At 37.8% G+C, this 19943-nt stretch overlaps 6 protein-coding genes across 11 annotated transcripts in view; 5 read left to right on the top strand and 1 right to left on the bottom strand.

Annotated features, from left to right (window-relative positions):
- Positions 1–2222, bottom strand: part of arhgap42a (Rho GTPase activating protein 42a) — a 24759-nt gene extending 22537 nt beyond the window's left edge. For all 3 annotated transcript variants that reach the window (XM_016233328.1, XM_016233329.1, XM_016233330.1), the window contains exons 1-2: positions 1873–2222; positions 1121–1216 (exon numbers count right to left, since the gene is read on the bottom strand). In XM_016233328.1, the coding sequence (XP_016088814.1) occupies positions 1121–1216; positions 1873–2026 (250 nt within the window). In that variant the 5' untranslated portion in view covers positions 2027–2222. The remainder of the gene's footprint in view (positions 1–1120; positions 1217–1872) is intronic.
- A 1681-nt stretch (positions 2223–3903) lies between these two features.
- fbxo40.2 (F-box protein 40, tandem duplicate 2) lies at positions 3904–8196 on the top strand. 3 transcript variants are annotated; one of them, XM_016233283.1, is made up of 4 exons: positions 3904–3962; positions 4183–4222; positions 5787–7616; positions 7869–8196. In XM_016233283.1, exons 2-4 carry the CDS (start codon positions 4220–4222, stop codon positions 8055–8057), a joined length of 2022 nt encoding a protein of 673 aa, XP_016088769.1. In that variant the 5' UTR covers positions 3904–3962; positions 4183–4219; the 3' UTR covers positions 8058–8196. The 3 variants fall into 3 exon arrangements, with proteins under 3 accessions (XP_016088769.1, XP_016088770.1, XP_016088768.1); XM_016233284.1 differs by lacking the exon at positions 3904–3962 and adding an exon at positions 3976–4052 and having other exon boundaries at positions 4186–4222; XM_016233282.1 differs by lacking the exon at positions 3904–3962 and adding an exon at positions 3976–4052.
- A 1299-nt stretch (positions 8197–9495) lies between these two features.
- Positions 9496–12488, top strand: fbxo40.1 (F-box protein 40, tandem duplicate 1). Its single transcript, XM_016233281.1, has 3 exons — positions 9496–9570; positions 9935–11737; positions 12051–12488. The coding sequence occupies exons 1-3, from the start codon at positions 9568–9570 to the stop codon at positions 12255–12257; spliced, it is 2013 nt and encodes a 670-aa protein (XP_016088767.1). The 5' UTR covers positions 9496–9567; the 3' UTR covers positions 12258–12488.
- A 171-nt stretch (positions 12489–12659) lies between these two features.
- Positions 12660–14167, top strand: LOC107551613 (complement C1q subcomponent subunit A-like). Its single transcript, XM_016233280.1, has 3 exons — positions 12660–12934; positions 13073–13236; positions 13363–14167. Exons 2-3 carry the CDS (start codon positions 13083–13085, stop codon positions 13947–13949), a joined length of 741 nt encoding a protein of 246 aa, XP_016088766.1. The 5' UTR covers positions 12660–12934; positions 13073–13082; the 3' UTR covers positions 13950–14167.
- A 762-nt stretch (positions 14168–14929) lies between these two features.
- Positions 14930–16608, top strand: c1qc (complement component 1, q subcomponent, C chain). Its single transcript, XM_016233279.1, has 2 exons — positions 14930–15154; positions 15920–16608. The coding sequence occupies exons 1-2, from the start codon at positions 14986–14988 to the stop codon at positions 16483–16485; spliced, it is 735 nt and encodes a 244-aa protein (XP_016088765.1). The 5' UTR covers positions 14930–14985; the 3' UTR covers positions 16486–16608.
- Positions 16609–17253: 645 nt separating this feature from the next.
- On the top strand, positions 17254–19822 carry c1qb (complement component 1, q subcomponent, B chain). Of its 2 annotated transcripts, XM_016233278.1 has the most exons (3): positions 17254–17374; positions 17566–17743; positions 19174–19822. In XM_016233278.1, exons 1-3 carry the CDS (start codon positions 17372–17374, stop codon positions 19722–19724), a joined length of 732 nt encoding a protein of 243 aa, XP_016088764.1. In that variant the 5' UTR covers positions 17254–17371; the 3' UTR covers positions 19725–19822. The 2 variants fall into 2 exon arrangements, with proteins under 2 accessions (XP_016088764.1, XP_016088763.1); XM_016233277.1 differs by lacking the exons at positions 17254–17374; positions 17566–17743 and adding an exon at positions 18016–18176.
- The last annotated feature ends 121 nt before the right edge of the window (positions 19823–19943 follow it).

The following is a 19943-nucleotide window of genomic DNA, read 5'->3' as shown; positions in this document are numbered from 1 at the left end:
TACTGTTCAAAAGTTTAGGGTCATTTTTTTTTTTTTTTTACTGTTTTTGAAAGAAGTCTGTTTTGCTCACAAACGCTGCATTTATTTGATCAGAAAGTTAGTAAAAATATTACTACCCAAAACTTTTGAATGGTAGTGTATAGTCATTATTACTGGCAATCAAAACCAGTATCACCAATACTTATAACCCTATTAAATGAAAGATTTTTGCACATTTTGATGATAAAAGGAGTAACTGTATAAATTTTAACATTAAAATGTTTAACAATAAAACTGCAAATTATCAGTCTCACCAGTCTAAATATCTAAAACTGTTATGACCAATATGGGCAGCCAGGGCCAGAAAGGAACATTTTCATTCCTTGCAGACGGTTGTTTGGGTTCATGGTTTTCTAAATGCCAGGCAGCAATAGTCTCAGTCTGATAAAGAGTCATCACTGTTGTGTTTGATACTATGGAGCTGAGGTACAACAGCAATATGCAGTGTTCTCAGCTTTATTAGACATTATTTGTTACTGCTGATGGGTGACTGAGGACGGCAGCACCAAATAAAAAGCCAGCATGGAGACATGGACATTTTAGAGACTGTTTCAGTTTACATCACTGTTTACAGCTTAAAGGGATATAGTTCACTCAACAAATGAATGTTCTGCCATTATTTACACACTCTCCTGTCATTCCAAACCTGTATGACTTTCTTTCTTCTGTGAGACAAAAGAGTTATTATAGCTGAATGACCAAGCTGATTATTTCATACAATGAATGTGATCAACCTGAATTTTCAAGGCAAGAGATATACAATGCCTTCAATTTCAATCTGTTTCTCAAACAAAGCTGTTATACGGTTTCAGAAGTCATATGAACTCCTCTTTTTTGGGCTTGACTACTTGTCCCCATCTACTATTATTGTATGGGTGAGAGCAGCTTCAACATACTGTTAAATTTATTTTGAGTTGCATGAAAGAAAGAGGGTCATACTGGTTCAGAAAGACATAAGTGTAAGTAAATGATGACAGAAACTACATTTTTAGGTAAACTATCCATGTAAGAAATTGTATAATTAACTAAATCACATGAATGTTTATATAATTTTCTTCTTGATCATTTGCCAACCACTTACCAATGTTAATCTCATCATCTGTCTCTGCATCTCCGATGCATTCAAACTGGAAATCCTGTAGGGACTGGGAAAATTTCTGCACAGCTGCAGATAGATCTGTCAAAGAGACAACAAACAGTTATGTGATGGAGCTTCCTTATAATTTGAGCATATTCATTATTATTATTGTAATATTATATAAGCAGTGATTTGTTCAAACTAAAAGGAAGGAGATGACATCTCAAATACTTAGTCAATTAAAGCATTAGTGCAAAACAAGATGTAGGTCTTTTTGGGAAGACATTCACTGCCTTTTGTTTGGTACAAAAGCCCGAATGAGCCTTGCTGGTGAAGTGGCTGATAACAGCATATCTAGCAGAGACTTGTCTCCTTTCTGATATCACATCAGATCCCAGCTGTATAAACAAGCATTAAATGATGGCATACACCAACCCTGTACATGCTCACTACTTCTTCAACCTGTTTGATATTAGAGTGGTTAAATATGTGTGTAATGATTTGCTCTATGAGATTAAATATTTAATAAGTCTATGAAGACCCTTTACATATGGAGCTGCAGTTTTAAGTAGTTAAATGAAATGTCTTTAACACACACACACATACATACATACATATATATATATATATATATATACTGTATATTCTGAGAATCCTGATATATTTACATAAAAAAATCTGAGCTTTCTCGCTTATAAACCTCAATGAATCATAGATTATCTTACATTTAAAAAGACATACGACCTGTAACTTACTTTTAAGCGCACTGATAAGCATATTTCCATCTTTGATTAGTTCCTTGATGAATTTATTAGTACGATCCAGCTCAATTTCGTGGCATTTGAGTCGCTCTCTGAAGTCAGGACTGTCCAGAAAAGAATCACTGAATTCCAGCGCCGGGAGCCCCATTGTGAAAGTGCGGATGAATGAAACAGTGAAAGGAACCCTACGAACAGCTTTAATTCTCGGGAAAAGTAGATTTCTTAATAGAGTAAACTTTCCACGGTTACGAGTCCCGAAACTCTGTCTCCCGAAACCCCACTTCCGGCATGTTGTTTCCCTGCTCTATCACTGAGAGGTTCAGAAGAGCGAGAAAGCGAGTGTAGCGGTGACTCCTACTGGTCTGATCCCGCTCACCTACAGTAAAACATGAGGACATGATTAGGCGACTGCGCAGTGTTTGGCATGTAGGCTACTACACCCTCCTGAGGTGACTCTAGAAGTTGTATGTCTCTGTGTACACATATGAAGGATTTACAGGACAAAAAAATAAATAAAAGGGAAAAAATATTACAATTTTGGGGGTTGGAAGGTAACATTTAATGCTGTATTTTATTTGGATGGATATAAAGTAATCTGAGTCAGCATATTTTCTTCTTTAATTTGATATAAAACATTTACAAAAGTGTTTGATCTACATGTTAGAAAACTAGAAATGTCACGACCAGAGAGGACCCACAAAGATTGAACAAAATGATTACAGGCCACATTTGATAGAACTGATTATAAAAATAATTATTTTAATTACCACAATTAATTCACACATATTTTAAGTGTTACATTTAAACATGAATGTTTATAGTGGAACTATTTGGTATACTATACTACACTGTACTATAGTAGGCTATGTACTAATTGGCTTACCATATAGCACCTCTTTCAAAAATTTACCATTGTAATTATAGTTTCGCTGAAAAATACTACATTTAGAAAAGGTATTGGCACTTGTTACTTGGTATCCACCAGTGAAAACAAAACACAAAAATACAATTAACTATTTTAAAAGTTACACGTTTTGATTGAATATATCATATTCATTTTACTAATGACATTAACCACATCATGATAATTTGCCAGGAAATGTGGTTACTATAGTGCATTTATATCTTCATTCTATATTTAAGCCTTTGCCATTTTGTATATATGTCTTATATATGTCTGTTTATACTCACATTTTCATTCACATCATGTTTCTCTTTTCACAATTGTCATTTTTTATATACAGTGTTTATTGCTATTCTGCTATTGAAGAACTGCTAAATGTATTTTTGTTGTTCCTTTTACAATGACAATAAAAATCTATTCTATTCTACGAATATACTGTGGTATAGTATAGGCCTATTATAAGATAGCATACAACTGCATTGCACACAAAACTACACATGCATTTTTCTGTAGAATTACATGATGGCCAACTTGTAAAAAGTTATATTAGTTAACTGCATCAATATAAATTTGGAATTTTACTTGTTTCTGAGCCAGCACTGCGATGGCCAGAGATGCTGGGATAGGCTCCAGCATCCCCTTAACTTTACATAGAACAAGCAGTTTGGAAAAAGGATGGATGGATGTTCCTGAGCCTCCTGATAAAAACGCAATTACATCAGGAACATCACATGACAAAAACTCATTAATGAAAAATAAGGAAAGGGTAAGGATGGAGAAGAGCACAAAATATGTTTGTGTTCAGATAACAAAAGGTTTCTGGAATAATACGCTGTGTTCTTGGGGATCCCAGTCCCATAAACCAAAAGGAAAGACTGCCATCTAGTGACCCCCTGGTGAAACAATAAAAAACAAACAAGTTTAAACTCTTTCTGCCTGCCTTTGTTCGCCCTCTGTAGGTAGTAAAGAGCTTTAATTATAGCAAGATAGACAAAAATATATGGCTTTTTATTTGACTATGCTTGTCATGTGTTTGTCAACTTTTCCTCAGTATCCTCAAGTCATGTAACTTGCTACTGACAGCTGAGGCAACTATTTTTAACATGACCCACATCCTGTTCTTTAGAAAGGAGTCTTGGAACAAGCCAGGGAACTTCTTGAGACATGGTTCACCCATTAGGTAAGTTGTTTGGTAACTGTTTAGCTTCTGCTGTCAGTGCTGTCTGCAACCGCTTGCCCTTAAGTATACAGCAAGGTCTTACAAAACCAGGTACTTTTATAAGGAAAATTTGTGTTTTAGCACAATGTAATATATAAATGCATACAGATAACTGTGTTATAACTGATCAATATGTGTATACATATATTTTAATGAGTAAAATACTACCTTTTCCCCCCAGAAGCTGCTGTAGCTCATTGACACTGCTTCAGATAATAATGGTATGTTCATTTAATATTCTCATTATTAAAATATTGGTTTCACAGTGATATTTTGTTTGTAAATGAATGTTTGTGGCTTACCCTCCTTGTGAAGGGTGTCAATGATTGTCTTGTGGACAACTGTCAGATCAGCAGTCTTCCCCATGCTTGTGTAGCCTAGTGAACCAAACTGAGAGGCCATTTTGAAGGCTCAGGAAACCTTTGCAGGTGTTTTGAGTTGATTAGCTGATTGGCATGTCACCATATTCTAATTTGTTGAGATAGTGAATTGGTGGGTTTTTGTTAAATGTGAGCCAAAATCATCACAATTAAAAGAACCAAAGACTTAAACTACTTCAGTCTGTGTGCATTGAATTTATTTAATACACGAGTTTCACAATTTGAGTTGAATTACTGAAATAAATGAACTTTTCCACGACATTCTAATTTATTGAGATGCACCTGTATGTCATGATACAGAGTTGAATTACAGAATCTGGTAGCATTATATTATGGAGCATTATTATTCTGTGCTCTCCTTCCTGTGTTCTGTGTCTCTGTTTGCCTTGTTAATCTCCATGACAAGTAATCACCCACACCTGTCCCTTGTTAACCATGGTTAACTTGTGTATATATACCCCTGTGTTTGGTCAGTTGTTGTTTCTTGTAGATGCTTGTGTTCTATGTTCCTGATCTGCTCCTGTTCCATGTTATCCTGGTTTACCCATGTTTTGTTTAATTTTATTCAGTAAATAAACCTTCTCTGTGATCGGATCCACCTCATCTCTCTTTTGGCCCCAGCATTACAGAGGCCATTCATATGCTATTGTATTCATAAAAGTTGACTCAAAATCAGATAGATCTAAATTAAAGGGACAGATCACCCAAAAATTAAAATGACCCCATGATTTACTCACCCTCAAGCCATCCTAGGTGTACAGTATATGACTTTCTTCTTTCAGACTAATACAATCAGAGTTATATTAAAAAAATATCCTAACTCTTCCAAGCTTTATAATGGCAGTGAATGGGTGTTGATATTCAATAGTCCAATAGAAGTCCAATAAAGCACATCCATCCATCATAAAAAGAATTGAATCGATGCGTTTGTGTACGAAAAATATCCATATTTAAAACTTTATAAACACTATGCGCGTTCACGAGAGAGTGGTTTTCCAGCGGATGATGTAGGTAGGACGTAGGCATAGCGTAAGCTTCGATGAGAATATGCTAGTCTCACGAGAACCAAGTTTTGTTTACAGGAGCAAAGCAAAACTATTCTCCTCTTGGCTTATATCGAAATCCTCCAACATTATTCTTCACAAATCCTCGTTTTGTACTTCTAATTGTCCTTCTAATCATGACCAGTGTTTTGTTTTGCTCTCTCCTCTGCGCTTCGTCACTTCTCACCGGATCCCTTTTATCCAAATTTTTGTCCAATCAAAATGTGCTTTCGAATGAGAAAGCCCCTGTTTCTATTGGAGATACAACAATATAGAATGAAGTCTGTGCTTGTCTTTATGAAATTCCAATTTGGAACCAGTGTAAGTGCTTTGATGTGCTTGTCTATTGTGTTTTCCCACAGAGTCGCTATAGGAGATCTGGTCCGAGGCTGCACAGACATTGTGAGACCTGTTACAGTCGCCGATGCAAAGCCTCCATAGAAGTGTCCGTGTCATGCATGGTCATCAACTGCCGCTTGCTTTGTGGGGCCTCCTTCCACATGTGTAAGGAGGATGAACACTCTCTGCTGTGTCCCAATGTGAACGTGCCCTGCCTTAATGCTCACTATGGGTGCCCTTTCACCATGTGTCGCTCTCGGCTGGCCAAACACCTTGAGGTGTGTCCCGCAAGCGTTGTCTGCTGCTCGATGGAGTGGAACCGTTGGCCTCTTGAGAACCCAGAAGCCCCCTTGTATACGAACCTTCTAAAAGAGCTCCATGAGCAGGAATCACTGGACCTTTCCATGGCACTGAGAGACCAGAAACATCTATGTGCCAGGTTGAAAATGAGGAGCTACTTTCCTGAGTTAATGGAGGAACAAGAAGAGGAACCTGCCCCAGTGGAGAAGTACGACATTGTGGAGGGAGCGGTAGGAAAAAACACTGTGTGTAATGGGATGCACATCAATGGACATGGAGAAGATATGGTCCTTAATGGTCCTGTTGACAAGGAGAAGTACAATCTGTTCGAAAAGATGTTTAGCATGGAAATGGGTGGTTGCAGGCAGGCAGAGGCAGAGGCGTCAAAAACAGAAGAAAAGAAAGGAAAAAATACATCTAAAGGCTCTTCAAAGCCGCAAGGAGCTTCTGTAGAGCCTGAGAAAAAAGAAGCAAATGCATCCCATGTGGATATCTCCAAAACTGGACTGGCACCTTGGCAGGATGGTGTCCTGGAGAGACTTAAGCGTGAGGTGAAACCCAGAGAATTCAACATGTACATAGTGCATCATGGGCGCATGCTGATCTCCTTTGGTCAAATGGATGCTTGCACGCCCAAAGAGAGAGATTTTGTTTATGGGAGCTTGGAGCCAATACCAGTCCAGACTTTACGTTCCTTCAAGGTTCCCAGTAGTTACAAACAGAGACGCATTCAACTTAGAGAATTCAATACGAGAGTAATGACCGAGCACAAATGCGTTGGCACATCTGACCTGGATATATCTGAGAAAGATGGCGGGGAGATGGATGAGATGTTTTCAACCCTACTCTGTCATGCAGAGGCTGAGATAAGGGGCCACAAAATAAGTGAAATGGTGCCAACAGATGGACTTTATGTTGATATCGCAACACAAACGTATAATTTTTCCACAGCTCCCTTCAAATACAACGCAACTTTGACTGAAATTACAGCAGGCAGGGGTTTGAAACTTCACGTTGACCTTGATACAGAAACGGTTACCCTCAGACACAACAAATCAACCTCAGTATTCACTTTCCTGTGTGGTCATTTCTTCCGTCGGGATGAGTTTGCCTCACACTTTAAGAATGTGCATTTGGATATCCAGTCCTCTTTGAGTGGCTGGTTTGAGCAGAGATGTCCTCTAGCCTACCTTGGTTGCACTTTCAGTCAGAGAAGATTACAGCCATCCACACACAGGGCCAAAGTCTCCTATAACCAAGACCTCAGTATTTTCACCCTCACACCTGAGGTTACCGCCTCTCTTAGGAGCGATTCACAGACCGTTCCACTACAGGCACATGTCAAATATGAAGATTCTCTCAGTAACCTTCCCTTTGAGGTGCTTTACTACATCGCTAGTTACCTGGATAGTTTTACTCTGTCCCAGCTAGCCTTGGTCTCCCGATTGTTCAGGGATATATGTGCCACGTTTCTGCAGGAAAGAGGAATGGTGGGCTTTAAGTGGCATAAGAAGTCATACTCTCATGGAGGAACCAGCTGGAAACCTACCAAAGTAAGACATTTCAGCATTTGTTTAATGAATTGCTTTAAAATATATTAAGTTATTTTTTATAAATTATTATAGCAACTAATTAAACCAACCAACCATTTGTTTATTTCTAAAAAGATTGTAACAATTCAAAATCTGCATTGATTTATTGATGAGTTGAATTACTGAAATAAATGAACTTTTCCACGACATTCTAATTTATTGAGATGCACCTGTATGCTATTTCCTTTATATTTCTCTATCGTTCTTTCTTAGGTCTGGGAGTTCAGTACTCTTTTTAGTAAAGTGGGTGACTGGTGTATCGGTGGCACACCATCAATGGCTGAGCACCTGAAATGTTGTCCATTCTACCAAACTGAACTGAAAACTGAGCCTTTTGCCATGGCCAGTATGAAAGGAAAGGAGAGAGACAGTTTGGTTTCTTTGTTTATGGGACACAGATGATACTGTAACTGGAACTTTTATTTGGAATTTCTGGCTTAAATGTTATAATGGCAGAGTGAGATTCAAATGTCCACTAGTGAAAATGATTCTATTTCTATTATGCTAATATTTACTACTATTAAATTAATATTTTACATAACAACTGGAGTGTAACAATTAATTTAAAAATGATCATTTCAGAATGTTCAAATATTTGTTACATTTTTGCTTTAATGACAGTAGTCGTTTCCACTTTATCACGGTCACAGAATTGCTAATTTATTAAGTGGCCTAGAACAGTGGTTCCCAACCCTGGTCCTGGAGGCACCCCAACACTGCACATTTTGCATGTCTCCTTTCTCTGACGCACCAATTTCAGGCCTTGGAGCAGGGGTGCCCAAACTTGGTCCTGGAGGGCCGGTGTCCTGAAGAGTTTAGCTCCAACCCCAATTAAACACACCTGAACCAGCTAATCAAGCTCTTACTAGGCATACTAGAAACTTGAAGGCAGGTGTGTTGAGGCAAGTTGGAGCTAAACTCTGCAGGACACCGGCCCTCCAGGTCTGAGTTTGGACACCCCTGCCTTGGAGTCTCTACTAATGAGCTGATGACCTGAATCAGGTGTGTTTGATTAAGGAGACATGCAAAACGTGCAGTGATGGAGTGCCTCCAGGACCAGGGTTGGGAACCACTGGCCTAGAATGCAGAATCTTATTATTTATGGTTATTTATTAATAATTTTATTTTTTAGGTTTAAATTAAATTTTGAATCCCAGATGTTCAGGTCTTAAAGGTACTTCTTGTGTGTTTGATTTCTAACTGAATTTGGCCTTTTATTCTCTCTCTGTAAAACTTAAATTTAGACAATAAAACTTTAAATTCAACGAATGTGTTTCTTCTCTTCACTCTAGATTTCCATAGCTCTTGTCATGTTTTATGTTTTTTGTTCAAACATGCAAGCATGAATGGGTATAATGAACCCATAGAGTAAAATGTATAATTTTTGTGTGCCCCATATGATTAGAAAAGCACTGTTGAATAAATAGACCTAACAAACAAATGTAAATAAATAATACTGAAAATGTTTAAAAACACCATATGTGCATGAATTAATTATTGCATTCAAACAGCCAAATGCAGCACAATGGAAAAGAAAAGCTTAAGAAAAGTTTAAGATGACATATCAAATTAAAAACATCTTTAAACTTGGCAGCATCTTAAAAACGTTTAAAAAAATCAACTAGATGCTGTGCAGCAGTCAAAGAGAAATCATTAAAATGCAGGGCAGTGTAATGCAAAAACGCATTCTATTTGAACTGCCGCTGAGTTTGGATGTCTTGAAAACACAGAGTACCTAGAGCAGCTATGGTTACAGAACATGTAACTCGACTCTTGAATGCCAAAGTCATAGTCACACTCCCAGTATATAAAAAGTGTCTATATTTAACTAGTGTGCAGACACAGAAATAAGCTCACTCAAACTTTTAGTGACTGAGCCGAACACCAGCGTGGGGTTCACAGTAAAAACACTATGGTAGGTCAAATTTTCTCTGCTTTTTTTAGTGTCTGCCAAATACAAGATGTAAACATAGCAGTCTAAATATCTGCTCTGTTTCTGCAAGAAGCATTTAGGCTTTTACCATTAGCTTAGGATTAATGATATTTCTAAAATACATTTAAGGTTTTACATCTAAGAGGCGGAATATGCAAAAACGTGTATATTATGTACATATAGCATATGTATTAATTCCAAGACTATGATGTTCTTCTAGATCTGAGATTTGACTAGCATTGACATTGACATGTCATTGACATTCACTTGTAGTTATGGTAATACACAAAGTTTCTGTTCAGTCTAAAACATTGTAAAAACTCTGTTATCTTGCACTTCTTCACAGGGTAGACTAAGGACCCAACCATCGAAGCTTCATCGCCACTGCGAGAGCTGCCACAGCCGGCGCTGCAAGATGGCGATTGAGATTTCTGTGTCATGTGCGATCATGAGCTGCCGTTTGCTGTGCGGTGCTGTGTTTCACCTGTGCAAGGAAGAAGAACACATGCTCTTGTGCCCCAATGACAGGGTGCCTTGTCTCAATGTCGAATACGGCTGCCCGTTCATCATGTGCCGCTCAAACGTGGCTAAGCATTTGACGGTGTGTCCTGCCAGTGTCGTCTCCTGCTCAATGGAGTGGAACCGATGGCCCATTGAAGAGTCTGAGACCCCTGAGTTCTACGAGAACATTTTGAAGGAGAACTACACTCAGGAACCTCTGGATCTCTCGATGGCTCTGAGAGACCAGCAGCATCTGTTTCATTCTCTTAAAATGAAGACTCTCTTTCCTGAACTTATTGAAAAAGTGGCTGAGGAGCCTTCGGTTGCAGTTCCGGAGGGGGCCGTGGGAGGGGTACCGCTCTCGAATGGAGTCAATGAAGCGTCTGCGTCTTCAAGTGCAGAAATGGAAGGAGGTGGGCTCACTCAGGAGGAACGAGAGGAATTAGCGAGGAATCCTACTGTGGTTAATATCGAAAGCTATTATATTTGGGAAAAAATGTTCAGCATGGAATTGAGCGGCTGCAAGCATACAATAAAATCTATTGGGCAAAATCCTGAAAACTCTCGCAAAGAAATAAAGCCACAAGCCAACCCGAGCAGGTTGGACGTCCTACGGGAAGAGCTGTCAAGTCTTGACTCCTCTACTGACATCCCTCAATACAATGCATACGACATGGATGAAGACAAATTCCTCATAGCCACATCCCTGTTTGCATGTGACACGAGGCCCAAGAAGAAACTTGTCTATCAACATTTGGAGCCCATGAAGATTAAAACAGTCCGGACTTTCAAAGTCCCAACCAGCTTCAACGCCAAACAAAGTCGCATTCGAAACCCCTCTCATAACAAGAAGGTGAACTCAAGCGTAGACACATCTGACCTAGGTGTTGAAATCGATGACATTCCAAAATGGGATGAAGTTCAAGCTACTCTGTTGTGCTCTTTGGAGAGGGAACTACGGGGCCATCTCATAGCCGAATCCAGGTCTACAGATGCCCTTCTTCTGGACGTTGGAACACAGACGTATGATTTCTACTTGGCACCTTTCAAAGAAGAGACTTCACTGGCCGACATCACTGCAGACCGGGCTTTGAAACTTCACGTCCACATTCAGGCTGAGAGCGTCACCAGAAGACACAACAAATCCAGCTCTGCGTTTACCTACCTCTGCAACCACATATTCAGACGGGATGAGTTTCCGTCACACTACAAGAACGTTCACTCAGACATCCAGAGTTGCATCAGTGGATGGTTTGAACAGCGATGCCCTCTGGCCTACCTTGGCTGCACTTTTATTCAGAGAAGGTTTCAGCCCAGCTCTCACAGAGCGACGGTTTTCTATGACAGGGAGCTCAGCACTTTCTGTCTCCGACCGAAGGTTTCAGGCACACTGTATGACGGTATAAAACCGGTGACTGTGGAAAGAAAGCGTGCACGGAATACAGACGCTCTGAGCAGGCTACCTTTTGAGGTTCTAGTCCATGTTGCTGGATTTCTTGATAGCTTCACCCTGTCCCAGCTGGCTCTGGTCTCTTGTCTAATGAGGGAGGTATGCAGGACCTTGCTTCATGATAGAGGAATGGTCTCACTGAAGTGGGAGAAGAAGGTCTACTCTCATGGTGGATGGTGCTGGAGAGCCAGAAAGAGGGTGAGTTTCTACAGCAATTAAATTTTTTAATAATAATAATAAAAAATGGCAATCTTGTGTAGAGAACAGGCCTATCATTTGGAGTCTGAAGTCATAATGAGCCTTTTGTGGAGAAATGCAATTTGAAAAAAAACTTGAATTTTCTAGAATCATAATCATTAGAAAGCAGAGACTTGTTCAGTGCATAAAATGTGTTTCTCAAAACTCTCAAGACTCAGAATGATGGAGCAGTTCACTTAGCTTGTGTATGTGCATGAATTCTTAAAATAAGAAGTATCTGACTTACACTAATTGACCTTTAAAACGTCATCAGGTTTGGCAGTTTAGCAACCTGTTCTCCACTGTGGACAGCTGGTGCTTTGACAAATTACCTCCAATTTCTGAACATCTAAAGGTTTGTCCATACTACCAGAGGGAGAATAAGACAGCACCTGTTCCTTTAACTGGTGTTAATGAGTGCCACGAGATAAAAGCACACAGGAATCAGAGTCTAGTCTCCATGTTCATGAAAAACGAGTAGCATTTGTATTATAACAATCAAAATAAAGTTTTTTTGTGTGTGTGACAGACTCACACAATCATTCATCTATACTGAAATTCTGTGTTATTTTGTGCTATTCTGTTTGGAATTTTATTTTGTCATATGTGCAAAAATAAATAAATCACCACATTCTTTTCAGTTTTGGCATGGAATGATTTTTGTGTTGAATTTATTAGCCTGTCCTTTCACCCATAAATAAAAATTCTATCAACATTTAATCACCCTCATGTCATTCCAGACCTGTATGCCTTACTTTCTTCTGCAGATCACAAAAGAAGATATATGGGTAACCAAACCATTTTGATTACCATCAACTTGATTATTATCGACATCAAATAGATTTTTATTTGGTAATCTTATAATTGTTAATCTGTGTAGTAAAGGGTTAAGTTGTTGTGACAGTTTTAAGAAGTAAAACACTGATTTTTGACCTTTTATTATGTCAAAAAAAAATTTATGAGAATAAAACGGAATGTTGACGGAGAATGGGGAAGGGAAAAAAACCCATGTGTTGGCAATTTCAAAAGATGTTTAATATAGTTCAAATTTTGGAGAAATGAAACAATTACATTTTTTTCTCAGCATCAGCCTTTTTTTAACCTCATTTTACCACCCACAATCAAGAAAAGAAGTGTAAAATTTTCAACGGGACACTGGTAAGACAGAAATTTTTAACTGCTAAGGATTTTAGAATAATAATTCAATATTATATTGTCTTATAGTTGTTTCTATTATAGTACGTTAACTCAAAACGCCTGTGCAGTTGTTAACCTCATTTGTTCTTCGTGATTTAGATGTTTTAGGATGCAGCCGCTGGCTTTACTTGCTTTTCTTTGGGTGCTGCTTCCCTTTGCTTTCTGTCAGGATGATACATGTGCGATACATGGGAGAGATGGCGTGAGTGGAGTCCCTGGCAGGGACGGCTTACCAGGAACAAAGGGAGAGAAAGGAGTATCAGGTGAGAAAGTAATGTGTGTTTATCCAGTTGAAAACGATCAGTTAAAAATAGCATTTTTTTGAGCTTGCAATTGTTAGTATGAAGGAATAGAAATGATAGTTTTTGAATAATAGTATGCTCTCTCAGCATTGCAGGATATGCTGAACAGTATCACCATGCAAGAACTCAAAGGAGAGATGGGCATCAGAGGTTTTCCAGGAGAACCTGGTCCAAAGGGTTTTATGGGTGCACAGGGTCCAAAGGGTTTTCTTGGTCCTAAGGGTCCTAGAGGATCAAGTGGTGGCATTGATGGCAGTGGAGGCCCTGCCAGTAAGAAGCCAGCTTTCTCTGTGCTGCGAAACCGAGCAGATTATGCTTCATATAGCCAACCTGTGATCTTTGATAGTCAACTTAGCAATGTCGATAATGATTTCAACCTTAAAACTGGCTATTTCACTTGCAAGGTTCCTGGGGTGTATTACTTTGTGTTTCACGCATCGTCTGAAGGACACTTATGTCTCAGACTTAAGAGTAACAGGAATTCAGTCAGCCTGAATTTTTGTGACTTAAACCCACGATCACTATCTGCTGTTGTGTCAGGTGGTGCCATACTTCAACTATTTACAAATGACAAAGTATGGATCGAGCCTTTCACAAAAAGTGCTGCTGGCAGCAAAATGCCCAAAAGCATGTCTGCTGTGTTCAATGGATTTTTAATCTATCACAAACCATAGGACTTAATAGTCTGCATATTAAACACACTGCAAATAATTATTGACTGTGATAGTGATGTATAGCAGTGATGTAAGCATTTCAAAAACATGAATGAAAATCTAATAATCTGTTGCAAGCTGTATTCAAATCTTGTATTCTTGTATCTGGTCTTGTATTAAAACTGCTTTGTTGTCTTTGATAAATGTCTCCAATTAACTAAATAAAAAGCATAAGAACATGTTTATTCGAAATGATTACCTTTCACTATATTTTCATTCTAAATTCTACAATCCATTAACAATGAAATATGTGTCTAACGAAAATAAAAGTTGTCTGATTAAAAAAATTTAAAAGTTAAAAAATAATTGCAGTTATTTTTTATTTTAATTATTTGCCATGTTTATTATTTTATATAATATATATTTATTTTACATTAAAATATTTACACTGAGTATGTATGAAAACAGTTTTTTTCTCAGAAATCGCTACGCTCTAAAAAATGCTGGGTTGTTTCAACCCAACTTTGGGTCAAATATGGACTAACCCAACTTTTGGGTTAAAAATGTAATGTAAAACTTGAACCCAACAGTTGGGTTAGTCCATGTTTGACGCAGTGTTAGGTTGAAACAACCCAGCATTTTTTAGAGTGTAGTAAATTGCACAAACAATTACAGAGAAAGGCGAGTAACACACTGAATCCAGTAAAATAAAATAAATAATCCAATACAAGTAGCACATCTGAAATAGCCTAGTACTTTCTTGTGAAATGTACTATAATAATCTTTGTTTTATTTACAACTTGGAAAAGTAATTTTTGCAGTGTTGTCAGTAGGGCCTATAAACTTACACTAAGAAAAAAGTCAAATGCTATACTACGAATAAAGATTTGTTTGCATGCAGTTTTGTGAAAGATCCGTGGATAAGTGCAACACGTGCAGCGCAAAAGAGGAACTGTGATTGTCATTAAGTTTGCTTGGACTGATGTATTTGTGTACGATTATAGAGCTCACTATCTCAAGTCGTGTGGGTCCGGTTATCTCCTCGCTCCACAGCAAAATGTTTGGTGGTCACATCATTTTTAGAATTCTTTTAGTGGGTTCCCTCTGCCTGTCTCTAGTCTCTACTGACACTTGTACTTCTGGAGGGATGCCAGGTTATCCAGGTATCCCTGGATTTCCTGGACGTGATGGAAGGGAAGGGATGAAGGGAGAGAACGGAGAGCCTGGTAAGTTTTTTTTTATTAAATTAATTAATTAATTAATTTTTTGAAATAAATCATTCAGAGTGTTTTAGTTTGTGGGAACCTACCAGTTCTTAATCAGAACTTGTTCTACGTTTTAACTATGCAAAAACCGAATGACGTTCATGTGTTCTCTCACACAAACTCAATTCCCGAAAAAATGACTCTAATGAGCCGGTTCCTTTTAGTGAATCAAAATCGTTCAGCGCCAGCAGTGTTACGCAACTCCCAAATGACGGTGTGGCTAGAACTTTTAATGACTCATACCAACGAATCAATCAACACAAAGATACATGCATTATTATATAATGAATAAAATATTTATTATTTTTTAAAATCTTTTATATATTTAATATTGTTTACTATAGGCTATAATTAAGGCTATAATTAAGAACTGAATTGCATTTTTGCCAAAAAAAAAAGGATGTCTGTGTACAGCAATTTTAGTGAACTATAGATTCTTACCAAAGCTCAGATCAAATAAGTAATAAAACAACCAATTAAATTTAAGAGAAGTGTGTTTTAGGTGTTTGTGTGAACGTTTTGTAGGCTTATATATTAACAGTAATACCTGCAATGACCAACATTGTGGGAATATTTGGGTGAACCCAATAATGAAAACAAAAGGACTGAATTATATAACCTACTAATTAATAATTAAAAATGCCAGCCGATGTTGAGACAGTGTTAGGTTGTAGTATAGGCTGTATACTTCTAACATGATGTAAAAACAACTGTGTATCTCAACAGGGATGCCTCTTAAACCTGATGAAACCAGGAAAAGGGGGGGGGAAGGAGAGCCTGGAACCAAAGGATTTCATGGAAAGAGAGGTCTCCAGGGAGATTTCGGCATAATGGGACCACCCGGCCTCTCAGGACAGCCAGGGGACACAGGCAATTTGGACACGTCCAGATCTCATCTGCAGTCTGCATTCAGTGTTGCCCGTGCCACTAGAGCCCATCCTGAGCCAAACTCTCTGATACGCTTCAGTACTATCATCACCAATATCAATGGCGATTTCAATATTGCAGAGAGCAAATTTGTATGTAAAATTCCTGGCACTTATTATTTTGTGTTTCATGCATCGTCCTATGAAAAACATCTCTGTGTAAACCTAATTCATGATGATAAGAAGTTAGCTGTTTTCTGTGATCACATGCAAAAGAGCAACCAGCAGGTGAGCTCTGGTGGGCTAGCAGTTTATCTGAAAGAGAATGAGAAAGTCTGGCTGATGACAAGTGGCTATAATGGCCTGTTTGCAGAAGGGGAGAAAGCAGACAGTGTTTTCTCAGGTTTCCTGATTCATGCACACTGATTGATTGCACTGTTTTGAACTATAAAGTTGAGCGAAGTTGATGCTTGTTAAACATACTGTATCTTTTACTCATGGAAAATGCACACAATTACATTTTGAAACTCCTGAACAAATAAAACAAAATAATGCTTCAGTAAATTGTCTCAAGTTTTATGAATACACAGTATCACTCTTTTCAAAAGATCTGACACATAATCTTTTCAGAACCTGTCAACCTGACCGTAGGGATTATTAATAGTTAATAATAAGCACAGTTTTAGCAAATAATTCTAAACATTATATGATGATAGCAATTCACAGTGTCTATGTAAGTTAGCTACATGTCATATATCATAAAAAAAGGGTTTGTGATACGTACACTATACCATTCAATCATTCAATTATTATCAGTGTTGAAAAAAGTTGTGCTGCTTAATATTTTGTGGAAACCATGATAGATTTTTTCTCAGGATCTCTGATGAATAGAAAGTTTAAAAGAACAGCATTTATTTTAAATAGAAATCTTTTGTTACATTATAAATGTGCACTGTCACGTTTGATCAAATGAACGCATCCTTGCTAAGAAAGTAAACATTTCTTTCAAAACACTTTTCGATATGGATAACTTTGCTTCCTTTTTCAGTTTCTCAGAAAAGGGATATGGAACTTGCAAACATTAGCAAAATAAAATGTCAGTAACACTAATTAAAAAGGTAATCCAAGGTTAATCTAAATTATGATGAATATGTGTTTTGATACTTCCCTTTATTGCGCAACTCTGCACTTCTCCTCTGAAACCGGGAAATCAAATCGGAGCTCTTCATGCAGACCGGAGAAAAACATTCAATGTAACACTCAGCTTCAAGGCCATCCATCTGTATTTCCAACAGATTTCTTGGAAGACAAGATGGTAAGATAAATTTTATTGTAATAAATCTGTATTTGGCTTCTATTTTCAAAAATTCTTATTGAAGTACATAATTTGATTAAAGGAATATTTACATGCTTGCTTATATCAGTCACTGTAGAAGAACTGAAGTGTCCAATGATTTTTCCTTGAAATGGCACTTGTTTTTAAATGTTTTTTTTTTTTTTTAACAGGCATTCATCTTCATGTCTGCACATATGGTGCTGCGGCTTAGTATTATGTTGTTGCTGGTGGCTTCCTCTGAGTCAGAGAAATGTGATGGCTACAGGGGTTTCCCTGGAAGACCAGGTATTCCAGGAGTTCCTGGTACCGATGGGAAGGAAGGTGCAAAAGGAGAAAAAGGAGATCCAGGTATAGTGATATGTGGAAAAAACTGCAAATTGAAATTAAAAAATGTGCCTTCTTGTGTAACCCTTGTGCTGAAAATCGTATGCTTAACCCTTGTGCTGGTGTTCATGGTCAAAAAATAACCGGCCTTTTAAAAATGTCTTACAAATCTCCCATTATGCTATATTATTATTAATATTATTAAATCCTGGGTTCACTCTTTTTTGTCAACTTGATTTTTTTTCAATTAGCAAAGGTTTTATATTTCTTTTTGTAAGGGATTATTCATTCATGTCTGCACATATGGTGCTGCGGCTTAGTATTATGTTGTTGCTGGTGGCTTCCTCTGAGTCAGAGAAATGTGATGGCTACAGGGGTTTCCCTGGAAGACCAGGTATTCCAGGAGTTCCTGGTACCGATGGGAAGGAAGGTGCAAAAGGAGAAAAAGGAGATCCAGGTATAGTGATATGTGGAAAAAACTGCAAATTGAAATTAAAAAATGTGCCTTCTTGTGTAACCCTTGTGCTGAAAATCGTATGCTTAACCCTTGTGCTGGTGTTCATGGTCAAAAAATAACCGGCCTTTTAAAAATGTCTTACAAATCTCCCATTATGCTATATTATTATTAATATTATTAAATCCTGGGTTCACTCTTTTTTGTCAACTTGATTTTTTTTTCAATTAGCAAAGGTTTTATATTTCTTTTTGTAAGGGATTATTCACTTATCTGAGCTTATGCACCTATTGAGTGACAAAAAGCTTTATTTGTTAATTTTGGGAATATTCACTCAAAAACTAAGGTGCATAAGCTCAGATCAATGAGGCCTCTATGACCTATTAGCTCTAAAAAGAAGTATAAGTACTTGTGCTAATTGAAAAAAAAGTTGATAAAAAGACTGAATCCAATATCTCGAAACAATATGCCATAAAAAGAAATTCATAAGCAATTATTTTGTAGGCCAGTCATTTTTGACCAGGAACACCAGAAGTTTAACAAACAAACAAAAATATCCCCAAAAAGTACACTATTTGATGTTTTTGTTTGTTTGTTTGTCATACACTGTGTGAGCAAAGTTGGTAAAGGGATAGTTCACCTAAAAATGAAAATTCTGAATGTAAATGAAAAAATAATTTACTCACCCTCAAGTTGATCCAAACCTGTATGAGTATCTCTCCTCTCGAAACAGAAGAACAGTTTCTGGTACCTATTGATTTCAATTGTATTTTTTGTCCATATTTGGGAAGTAGAGAGATACTCATACAGGTTTGGAACAACTTGAGGGTGAGTAAATGATAACAGATTTTTTATTTATTTATTTTTGTGGATTATCCCTTAAGTTTTAGTCTAATGCATGTACATTAACTAGTATTTTCTGGAAAAAAAAATCCTGCCTGAGTCAAAATGACAACATGAAGGTTAAACTCACTTTACCCTGCTGTGTGCGTGATTGCAGGTGAGGATGCAGTGCCGATAATTGGGCCAAAAGGGGACCCTGGAATTCCTGGACTCCCAGGGAGGCCTGGTGAGAAGGGGGACAAGGGACTACATGGTCCACCAGGCCCAGTGGGACCGAAGGGAGAGAGGGGAGATTTTACGGGGGTAGATACTCCAAACCAGTATTTTGTTTTCTCTTACAAAAAAAGTGCTCGGGCACAGAGAGTTAATCCAGACAAATTAATCGTCTTTGACATCCCACTGATCTCTGGGGCAGGTGGTGTTTTGGATAGTGAGGGTTTCTTTGAGGTGGGAAAAGCTGGCATGTATTACATCAGTTACCACATTTCATCCAGTCAATCTGCCTGCCTAAAGATTCAGGTAGGGGAGGAAGAGAAGGTGAAGTTCTGTGATTCACCTGGAATGATTATGGTAACTGCAGGATCTGTGGTACTGCCACTGAAAACAGGTGATAAAGTGTCTGTACAGACAACTGCACTGAGCTCTATCTTCAGTAGAGACACTGACTGCACCTTTACAGGCTTCTTGCTCTTCCCAATGAATGGATAAGATGATTTTGATTAGCCACACCCTTGATTTTACTCTTCCTTAATACAATTTGCAACCATTGCTTGGGAATATCTAATGTTATTGTTGATTAAAATTGTTGATGCTATCTTATATCGTTTCTTGACTTATTTCACTATACTTATAATAAAGTGCATTGTTTTATATTTATATATTTATTCAGGAAAGAAAAAATGTATCACAGTTTCCATAAAAATCAGC

Source organism: Sinocyclocheilus grahami, unplaced genomic scaffold, assembly GCF_001515645.1.
Source record: "Sinocyclocheilus grahami isolate Dianchi unplaced genomic scaffold, SAMN03320097.WGS_v1.1 scaffold428.1, whole genome shotgun sequence".
Taxonomy (NCBI): Eukaryota; Metazoa; Chordata; class Actinopteri; order Cypriniformes; family Cyprinidae; genus Sinocyclocheilus; species Sinocyclocheilus grahami.
Note: the sequence above shows the minus strand (reverse complement) of the source record. Positions and strands in the feature narration are given on the sequence as shown.

Excerpts from the sequence above, each read along its gene's own strand:
- fbxo40.2 (XM_016233283.1), top strand. Across the intron at positions 7,617-7,868 it reads CCAGCTGGAAACCTACCAAA|GTCTGGGAGTTCAGTACTCT; the intron begins GTAAGACATTTC and ends GTTCTTTCTTAG.
- fbxo40.1 (XM_016233281.1), top strand. Across the intron at positions 11,738-12,050 it reads GCTGGAGAGCCAGAAAGAGG|GTTTGGCAGTTTAGCAACCT; the intron begins GTGAGTTTCTAC and ends AAACGTCATCAG.
- LOC107551613 (XM_016233280.1), top strand. The coding sequence starts at position 13,083 with ATGCAGCCGCTGGCTTTACTTGCTTTTCTTTGGGTGCTGCTTCCCTTT. Across the intron at positions 13,237-13,362 it reads GGGAGAGAAAGGAGTATCAG|CATTGCAGGATATGCTGAAC; the intron begins GTGAGAAAGTAA and ends ATGCTCTCTCAG.
- c1qc (XM_016233279.1), top strand. The coding sequence starts at position 14,986 with ATGTTTGGTGGTCACATCATTTTTAGAATTCTTTTAGTGGGTTCCCTC. Across the intron at positions 15,155-15,919 it reads GGGAGAGAACGGAGAGCCTG|GGATGCCTCTTAAACCTGAT; the intron begins GTAAGTTTTTTT and ends GTATCTCAACAG.
- c1qb (XM_016233278.1), top strand. Across the intron at positions 17,744-19,173 it reads AGGAGAAAAAGGAGATCCAG|GTGAGGATGCAGTGCCGATA; the intron begins GTATAGTGATAT and ends GCGTGATTGCAG.